A 10,572-nucleotide genomic window follows, 5' to 3' on the forward strand; every position below is an offset into this window, starting at 1 on the left:
ATCAAGGAATTTAATACAGATAAGTGTGAGGTGTTACATTTTGGAAAGGCAAATCTAAAAAGGTCATATGCATTAAATGGTAGGATATTGAGATGTGCAGAGCAACAAAGGGATTTAGGAGTGATGGTAAATAGTACCCTCAAGGCTGATACTCAGGTAGATGGTGTGGTGAAGAAGGGATTTGGAATGTTGGCCTTCATAAATCGGAGTATTGAATTCAAGAGTAGGGAAATTGTACAAGGCATTGGTGAGGCCAAATTTGGTGTACTGTGTACAGTTTTGGTCACCAAATTATAGGAAAGATATAAACAAAATAGAGAGAGTGCAGAGAAGGTTCACGAGAATGTTGACAGGATTTCAAGGTTTGAGTTACAGGGAAAGGTTGTGCAGACTAGGGCTTTTTTCTCTGGAGCGTAGAAGATTGAGGGGGGACTTGATAGAGGCGTTTAAGATTTTAAAAGGAACAGACAGAGTAAATGTGGATAGGCTTTTTCAATTAAGAGTAGGGGAGATTCAAACTAGAGGGCATGGTTTAAGATTGAAGGGGGAAAATTATAAGGGGAACATGAGGGGAAATTTCTTTACGCAAAGGGTGGTAGGGATGTGGAATGAGCTTCCGGCAGACGTGGTCGAGGCGGGATCATTGGTTACATTTAAAGAAAGACTGGATAGTTACATGGAGAGGAGAGGACTGGAGGGGTATGGACCGGGTGCTGGTCAGTGGGACTAGGAGGGTGGGAATTTGTTATGGCATGGACAAGAAGGGCCGAACTGGCCTGTTCTGTGCTGTAAATGGTTATATGGCTATATAAGGCACAAGGGATGCATAGTGACATGGTAAAATGGATTCAAAGTTGGAAATAAAATGCAAAAATCTGCAGTCACCATGGATGAAGTAAAAACACAATGCTGGAGAACTCAGCAGGTCAAACAGTGTCCTTTATGTAGCAAAGGAATAAATACATAACTGACATTTCGGGCTTGAGCCCTTCATCAAGGTTATAAAAAAAAAGTAAAGGTTCCATTCTTGTCACGTATGCAACATACATGAAATTCTTTAATTTTGTCTAGCGTAAGGAGGACAGAGAGTTGGCACTTTGTCCAGCGCCCCTCACAGAAAAGAGGACCCAGCAAGGAATGAACTCACAACTCCTAGTTTACAAGACTAGTGCTTTAACCACTGAGCTATCAAAGCTCCAGGTATATCTTGGTTACAGAAGAAAGAGGGTAGTAGTGAAGGAGATAACTAAGAAAATTGAAGGCAAAGCACTAACTATGGTTCCAGCAAAGCTGATGACAAAATCTGACACAACAGAGTATTTCACAATGGACCATGATAGGAGGCAGAGGTTGAAAATCTAGACAGGCTGATTTGTTTGTACGTGACAAAAAAAATTATTAGACTTGTGGAGAAGGTTGACAAAGGATACAACACAACATAGACACGTTGGATAAAGAAATGAAAAATGGAGTTTAATCCAGAAAAATGAGGTGTGTATTTTAGGTCAAGTGCAAAAGAAAAATAAACAGGACCTTTCAGAATATTGATGCACAGAGGGATCAGATTATTATTTTTAATGGCAAGTGATTGCAGCGTGTTGCCATGCAGAGAGACTTGGGAGTGCTTGTGCATGAATCGCACAAGGTTGGTTTGCAGGTGCAGTAAGCTATCAAGAAGGCAAATAGATCATTGGCCTTCATTGCTCGAGGGACTGAATTTAGCAGCAGGGTGGTTATGACGCAACTGTACAAGTTACTGGTGAGGCCGCATCTGGAGTACTGCATGCAGTTTTGGTCTTATTTGAGGAAGAATGTACTGGCTTTGGAGGCAGTGCAGAGGAAGTTCATCAGGATGAGGAGAGGTGGGTTACCTTCTGAGGAGCGATTGAGTTGTCTGGGAATATACTTCCTGGAATTTAGAAGACAGGGGATCTTATAGAAACATACAAAAGATAGAGCTAAGTACGATGTTTCCATTGGTGGGGAAAACCAGAACTAGGAGATTCAGGGTAGTAGATTTAGAAAAGAGATGAGGAAGAACTGCTTTTCACAGAGGGTGGTGAACCTGTGGAATTTGCTGCCCATTGAACCCATGGAGGCAACCTCAGTTAATATATTTATTGGATAGATTTTTACATAGTAGGGGAATTAAGGGATATGGGGGAAAGCCAAGTAAGGTGGAGATGAGCTGATTATCAGCTCATTGAATGGCAGAGCAGGTTGGACGGCCTTCCTCTGCTCCTATTTCTTATGTTCTTATCTTGGGTACCTCTATCACTCCATAAAAGTGTCAACACAAGTAGACGAGGTGGTAAAAGTGTATGGCAGACTTGCCTTCATCAGTCAGGTATGGAGCATAAAAGTTGGAAAATCACGTTGGAGTTGCAGAAAACCTCTTTTAACCAGATATGGTTTACTGTGTGCAGTTCCGGATGCAAAGGCTTAGGAAAGGGTACAGTGTAGGATTGCCAGAATGTTGCCTGGGTTGAAGTGCATCAAGTTATATTGGACAAACTTTTGTTGTTTTGTTAGTAATGTTCGGGGCTGAGGGATGACCTGATAGAAGCATATAAAATTTGGGAGAAGCATAGCTAGGGAAGAAAGTCAGAATCTTTTCCCCGGATTGAAAATGTCAAGTACTGGAGGAGATTAATCTTTTCCCTCTCGCCTTAAACCCAAGAGAAATGTGTAAGGCGAGATATTTTTTAAACTAGGAATGGCGGGTGCTTGGAATGAACTACTAGGTGGTGGTGGGGGTGGGGGTGTGTGAAAGCATATTAGGCTGTGCATTTAGAACAGTGGTTCTCATCCTTTATCTTTCCACTCACACACCACTTTAAGTAATCTCTCTACCATCAATGTTCTGTGATTAGTAAGGGATTGCTTAAGGTGGTATGTGGGTGGGAAGGAAATATTTTGCTTGAGAAAAATCGCCATTGGCCCATTTCCTTTGGAGTTACGAAACCGAGCACAAAACGAGTCAATTAAGTATGATTAAAACAGTGATTTTCAAACTTTTTCTTTCCACCTACATATCACCTTAAGCAATCCCTTACTAATCACCGAGCACCTATGGCAAAGGGAATACTTAAAGTGGTATGTGAGTGGAAAGAAAAAGATTAAAAACCACTGATTTAGAGCCATTACCACCAGGCTGAGGAACAGCTTCTTCCCTCAGGCAGTGAGAATGCTGAACGACCAAAGGAACTAGCCATCCGAGACTCTCATATTCATGAAGCAATACTTATTCATTGATTTGTGTATATGAATACTTGTCCTACTTCTGTATTGTTTGTCTGCATGTGTGTTATGTCTGGTTGTGTGTCTGCGTGTTTTGCACCGAGTACCAGAGAACGCTGTTGTACCTGTGCAATCGGATGACAATAAACTTGACTTGACAGGCTCACAAATCTTCAGGGAATAAAGGGATATAGATTATGTGTGGACAGATAGGATTTGGCATCATAGATGTACAAAGCCAAAGGACCTGTGCTGTAATGTTCAATACTCTATCCACCCATAATTCCTTACTCTTCATGATAAATGACTGGAACATACTTGCAATATTTCCACCATAGATGAACAAGAAACTGAAAACCCAACTTCACCCTTTTTTGGGAATCTTCTGATAATTTCCAACATTTTCTATTTACATTTCAGAATTTCAAGAATATTTTGTATTGGGTACAGAAAACACTTCAAAATGATTATACCAAAAAAAGGCTTTATTCTTGCCCCTTCTGCATTTCTGCATTTCCCCACGAGACGGTCAGCGTTTCGCTAGAAAAACCCGCACCGTATTAAATTTGGTGTGCTCGGTTTATTTAAGGGGAGGTGAATTCGGCAGCCTCCGGCGTAACACGCCCTCTCAGCTCACTCACCTCATCAGCTCTTCAACCCAAAACCCCTTTCTTCGAGCGAGCTCCGAGAGGAATCTTCTCCGGCTTGAGCCCATTCTCCTCTCCACCAAAAATATGCCAACTTCATGGAATTTGATCTCCTCACCAACTTGGCTGCTTCCAGCCAAAGGGACTCGGGGCACAATAGGAGCTGGGACACCTTTGAACCTCTTCTTACGTGGCAACAAGGCCATGGTGCAGGAGAGAACAGGCCTGTGAAGTTGAGAAAGGGGAGTGGAAGAATGTCAATTATCAGAGAAACAAAAATATTAACCTGGGTCCATGTAAAGTAAAACAAGGTATCAAACCAAGGTTATATAGAATACAGTACACTCAATGGTGTGCCGACCCATATATTGCTTAAAAAACTACTAAACTCTCCCTACCCCATAACCCTTATCTTTTTCCCATCATATGCCTGTCAAAGTGTCTCTTAAATGCCCCCAATGTTTCAGCCTCCATCCCTATCCCTGGCAAGGCATTCCAGGCACCCACAACTCTGTGTTAAAAAAGCACCCCTGATGTCTTCCCTAAACTTCTCTTCCTTCACTTTTCACATATGTCCTCTGGTGTTTGCTATTCCTGCCCTGGGGGAAAAAAACACTGGCTGTCCACTCTGTCTTATAGACCACTATTAAGTCTCCTCTCATCCTTCTTTGGTCCAAAGTGAAAAGCCCCAGTTCCACTAACCTTGCCTCGTGAGACTTATTTTCCAATCCTGGCAACATCCTGGTAAATCTCCTCTCATTGCCCTCAGAGACAAGCGAGGAGTACAAACATGCTTTTAATAGCTTGATTCAATGGCCAGTAGATACATTAGTCCTCAGCTGAATCTGAGGTAAGGTGGGAAAACCAGGGTTTATGTTGGAAGTAAAACATAGAATTCTGTTGACTCACTAATGCTGGAGAAACTCAGCAGGTCAAACAGTGCCTTGATGTAGCAAAGGTGAAGATACATCACCCATGTTTCGGGCTTCAGCCCTTCATCAATGTGTGGGGGAACATGGGAGATGTCTGAACAACTGGGGGGAGGGGAGGTGGGAGATGAAAGGTGGGGGGGAGAAGGACCACAGGAGGGTGGGGGAGGAGTCTAGGCAGCAAGAGAAAGGAAGTCGGAACTGGGTAGGTGAAGGTGGAGCCAACCATCAGAACAATGCATAGACAGTGGATTCCAGTTCGCTGCCTCCCTTCCTCCCCTGGAGCCTCCACATCCTTCCTGCAATGAGGTGACTAGAACTGAACCCAACACTCCAAAGTGTGGTCTCACCAAAGATTTGTAGAGTTGCAACGTGACCTCTCGACTCTTGAACTCAAACCCCCCTATCAATGAACCTTGAGAGATGTGTGGATTTAGACCCCCAAGGTCATTGACCCAAGCTTGTAGGTCAATTGGGTAGCATGGAAAGGGCTGTATGTCTAAATTTAAAATCAAATAAAATTAAACATGATAGTTTACAATCATTTAGAAGCAGAGCATTCAACAGTTAAAGGAGAAATTTAAAAAGCACATTGAGAAATTCAACATACTTGATGCTAATATCCTTGATGCTAATACACCTTGATGCTAATATCCTGAGCGAAATTTAAGATGAAAATGAATATAAATTATTTAGCAACAAGGACAATATGAAGGGTAAAGTTTTTACCAACTAGAAGATGGCACTTGCTGCAGGAAGAACGGTTAAATTTCAGCATGAAGTTAAATGAGTGCAACATTAAATTCTTATTGAGAAAGGTAGGAAACCCCCCACCCAAGGATTAAAAATGTAAAAGTTGCATGCGCCTACACCGCATACCCGGGTGGCTTGGCAGCAACTTCCTCGCGGATGGAGCTCCGGGCGACCCCGGCGCTTGGCACTGACACAGTGACGCAGGCCGCATTCAGCCCGTCCGCGCACGCGCGCCTGTGTCCCGGGACCGCCTGTCAATCATCCAGGGGAACAGTGTGATCTTGAGACCGGCCGAACGAAAGCCAAGCGTCTGCGCGGTTCTGGCTTGCAGGGAAGAATGCTGGGTGCATCCGGCGTAACCAAGTCTCCAGCCATTAGCCATCGTGCTAGGCCTGTCTTTCAATTGCTTTTGAAGTTCAAATTTATGAGCCTCTGATTATACAGTACAGATTATCAATACACGGTGCAAACAGACACACATAATATGAAGGGCAGAATAATCCCAACTATGCATAAGCATATCATTTTAAATAAATCTAATTAAATATTTTGGCATGATTTACTCAGTAACAGCACTACCAATGAGATGGGGGTGCAGGGAGATCATCTAATGGTAATTCCGCTGTCTCTGCATGCAAAAGGAATCTCAGGGTTGTTTGTGTTGTCATGTACTGACGGTAAATCTGAAACAATCTCACAGCCTGCTGGAAGAAGCTATTTCTCTGCCTGGCAGTCCTAATTTTGATGCTCTGCCTTGATGGTAGTGGGTCAAAGATACTGTGTGCTGGATTGAAAGGATCATCAATAATTATATGAGCCCAAATTGCATGTACTGTTGTTCCCGTTTCCTTTTTACAACGAAAACATCTGTCTGATACTGTTGGGTCCCATTTATTTAACTTTTGGGGCATGGTGTATAGCCTGTGTAACCAATTATATTGTATCATACGTAACCTCGTGTTTATTGTATTTCTCATAGTTCCGGAGCATAGCTTTCCCCATGTTTCATTCTTTATCTTTATGTTTAGATCTTGTTCCCATTTTTGTTTGGGTTTACAGGTTGTTTCCTCGTTCTCTTTCTCTTGCAGTTTGATGTACATGTTTGTTATAAATCTTTTAATTATCATTGTGTCTGTAATCACATATTCAAAATTGCTTCCTTCTGGTAACCTCAGTCTGCTTCCCAATTTGTCCTTCAAGTAGGTTTTCAGTTGGTGGTATGCAAACATTGTTCCGTGAGTTATACCATATTTGTCCTTCATTTGTTCAAAAGATAATAATTTATTTCCCAAAAAACAATTTTCTATTCTTTTGATCCCTTTTCTCTCCCATTCTCTAAAGGAAAGGTTATCTATTGTGAAAGGGATTAGTTGATTTTGCGTCAATATTAATTTTGGTAGTTGGTAATTTGTTTTATTCCTTTCTACGTGAATCTTCTTCCAAATGTTGAGCAGATAGTGCAGTATGTGAGAAAGTGGAAAAGTTTTGCTCTTCCCTCATTCACATTGAAAATGTGGGGGAGAGCCTCATTCTTGAACTTCTGGTGAACATTGGAGAGGGAGTTTCAGAATTAGCATCAAGTATGGATCGTGTGTGATTTGGCGGGGAGTTCAAAAAATAGTTGTGTTCCAATGTGCCTTGGTTCAGGAGGGGCTGTTGGAGTAGAAATTGTACACACTATAGTTATGGTGTGCTGGTGGATTTAACTACTTTCCAATGAGGTAAGTGTTGAGAATCTATCCATAGATTCAAAGGTTCCTTTTATTGTCACATAATAATATATTAAAAATGATATCGTTCAACATCTATCTGGCGTAAGGCAAACAATGAGCATTGCCCGCACACCGAACAATAAAAGAAAGTGAGGCAAAAGAGAGTCCCTGCAGACGCAATGAGAGTCCATGGATTCGCCTCCAGCCTCTCAGGCCCTCTGCAGCCACACAAATTCAAACAGCCAATAACCTCCAATACAATCTGGAAACTTTCAGGACCCAAAGCCCTTCAGCAGCACGCTCTCAATTCCAGGTTCTAAATCATGGTTCCCATGAGCCAGTCTCCAGCAGCCCGCAGCCTGTGTGGGTCCTTTGGCCCCAGGTCGCCAGCTATTTGCAGCCTGTGTGAGTCCTTCAGTCGCTGAGCACATTGCTGGTCCACTGCCTTGATCACTTGTAGGGTCATCTTCTCTGTCACTCATTTTCATCTGGAGGGTGGGGGAGGGGGGTGTTCATCCTGTATCTGCTGTCCTGTGCCGGTCCGCTGCTCTCCTGGAGTCTGCAACCCATAGTGGTACTCTGACCAGCATAGGTGTCGCCATCTTGGGCACAGACCACATGGTTGCAGGATTTAAAAAAAACACCATCAGCTTTTTTTACAGGCCATTGGCTCCTGCAAGTGCTATCATAATAAAGCTCTCTACAAGGTTGATAAAGAACTTGTGAAAGCAAAGCAACAAACTGGCTAGAGATCTTGACTTGGTTGGAATGTCCCTGTTACAAACAGGCCAAGTCCAGGGTATGATCAGCACAGCGATTTAACATTTCCAGAACAATTGATGATTTTGGTGGAAAATTCTGAAGAGGAAGAGGTCTGCAACTTGTTTGGGACAATCAGTTTTGCATAATTTTGGTATAAAGACAGTGCCATTGAAAGAATCAACAGCCAAGACAACTAGCAGCTCAATTATGTATTCAATATGCAGTTCATCTGTGGAGACGAAGGTGACTCTGCAGACCCAGTCTGGAAGCACAGAATGGGGGCACTGGTCGGCTGTTTTTGTAATAACTGTGGCTGCTGCTTGGTGATGCCGTTCGCAGTTTTCCACCAGTTTTTTGCAGTGCCTGTCTTCAAAACTGATGTAGGCTTCATAGCACAGGGATCGCCAGTGGGGTCTATGAGCAGCCACAACTTCTAGTTCTCTTGGCTGGATGTCACAATCACATAGGGTTTCCTTCACAGCATCTTTATAGCATTTGCATGGATGACCTTAAGGTCCCCTTGTGGTCACCAGTTCACTATAGAGAAGCTGGCGAGGCATAAGGTGGTTGACAATTCTGATGATGTGTCCCACCCACTGCATCAAACCTTCGATGATCAGGGATTCAATGCTAGTGGACTGTGCGTGACCCAAGCTCTCCAGGTTGGAGACACAGACTTGCCAACGAATGCTAAGGATGGAACGGAGGGCACGCATGTGGAATTTCTCCAGTTGTTTGATGTGACATCATTACAGAGTCCAGGTCTCACATCCATCTAGGAGAGAAAGGATGACCACACCTTTGTAGACTTTCAGCTTTGTGGAGATGTGGACATTGTGTAGATTGAGCACATTAGTATGCAGCCTCCCCAGAGCCTGGCTGGCTTTTCTGATCCTGGAATCAATTCCTTTGTCCAAAGACCCATCGCTTCAAATGACTGGTTTAATGTATACTAGATTTTGTACTTTAAATGGACGGGAGGGGGGAGGTAGGGAGGGTGGGATGGGAGGAGGGAGGGGGGGGGAGAAAATGGCACTGTATATGTTTGAAAAGGAAAAAGTGTGTATCATGGTTAATGTGGTTTATGGTGTGAAAAATAAAAAAATAAAAAAATAAATGATGCTCCCCAAGCATTTGATGCTGTGTATATATAATGTATATATGGCACACACACACACACACACACACACACACACACACACACACACACACACACACACACCAATTCTTGAAACCTGTATCTGACAAAGAAGGTAAAAAATGATGATTACACATACACATGGCAGCCCTATTATAGCTATGTAGGGCATGTCGAAAGAACCAAAGACTTGTTGATCCAAACCAAGGCTTTTATGAACTAAAAGACTGGAGCCTATCACATGTAGGTCGACCAGTCCAGAATGACCTGGTCTGGCTAGGAGCAATCCTTTAAGACCTGCCAGTAGGTGTGGCTACACTCTCACCCAATCACAGTCATCCTACAGTACAATCTGTACATATACACATTGATGATAGAATCTGTACTAACACAAGCTAACTATCTTTTTTTACCTTGTTTTCAGTTTCAAGGAATGATGTAAACTCGGTATGAAAAATTTTAAAGATCTTTTTAATTGAGATAATTTCATGTCAGACATTTTGTTCAGTCCACAATCTCTGATTTTCCATTCATTTCTGAAGCAAATATTCTTGATTTACTTTTTGACTTTCAATTTTCCCATAGAGGCTCAATTTCAATTATTTATAATAATTTGATGGACTTGAGAATAGCTAGTTAAGATCAGGAGTGATTGGGAACATGGCTTAGATTTGTCACTTCCAGATGAGGTCTGAGACACTGTTCCAAATCTGATTAATGATTATTTCATCATTATCCTTATCTTGCAGCTTAATGTATATGTTCGTTATAAATCTTTTAATTATCATTGTGTCTGTAATCACATATTCAAAGCTCCTTCCTTCTGGTAATCTCAGTCTGCTTCCCAATTTATCCTTTAAATAAGCTTTCAGTTGACGATATGCAAACATTGTACCATGAGTTATTCCATCTTTGTACTTCGACTGTTCAAATGTTAATAAATTATTTCCCAAAAAACAATTTTCTATTTTTTGATTCCTTTTCTCTCCCATTCTCTAAAGGAAAGGTTATCTATTGTAAAAGGGATTAGTAGGTTTTTTGTCAATGACAATTTTGGTATTTGGTAATTCGTTTTTTTCCTTTCTAAGTGGATCTTCTTCCATATATTAATTAAATGATGCAGTACTGGTGAACTTCTATATTCCACCAGCTTTTCATCCCACTTATGAAGTATATATTCTGGTACCACCTCCCCTATTTTATCTAGTTCTATCTTAGTCCAGTCTGGTTTTTCCCTTGTCTGGTAAAAATCTGATAAATAACTTAATTGTGCTGCTCTATAATAATTTTTAAAGTTTGGTAACTGCAAACCACCTTTGTTGTACCAATCTGTTAATTTATCTAACGCTATCCTTGGTTTTCCCCCTTTCCACAAGAATTTCCTTATTATT

The 10,572-nt window shown here is 41.9% G+C and overlaps 1 protein-coding gene across 4 annotated transcripts in view; it reads right to left on the reverse strand.

The window, feature by feature from the left end:
* polm (polymerase (DNA directed), mu) overlaps positions 1–5,801 on the reverse strand; it is a 41,435-nt gene extending 35,634 nt beyond the window's left edge. For all 4 annotated transcript variants that reach the window (XM_069917896.1, XM_069917897.1, XM_069917895.1 and 1 more), the window contains exons 1-2: positions 5,696–5,801; positions 3,882–4,112 (exon numbers count right to left, since the gene is read on the reverse strand). In XM_069917896.1, coding sequence (XP_069773997.1) covers positions 3,882–4,093 — 212 coding nt within the window. In that variant the 5' untranslated portion in view covers positions 4,094–4,112; positions 5,696–5,801. The remainder of the gene's footprint in view (positions 1–3,881; positions 4,113–5,695) is intronic.
* Positions 5,802–10,572: the final 4,771 nt, after the last annotated feature.

The sequence above is a fragment of the Narcine bancroftii genome, chromosome 2, assembly GCF_036971445.1.
Source record: "Narcine bancroftii isolate sNarBan1 chromosome 2, sNarBan1.hap1, whole genome shotgun sequence".
In the NCBI taxonomy this organism is placed as follows: Eukaryota; Metazoa; Chordata; class Chondrichthyes; order Torpediniformes; family Narcinidae; genus Narcine; species Narcine bancroftii.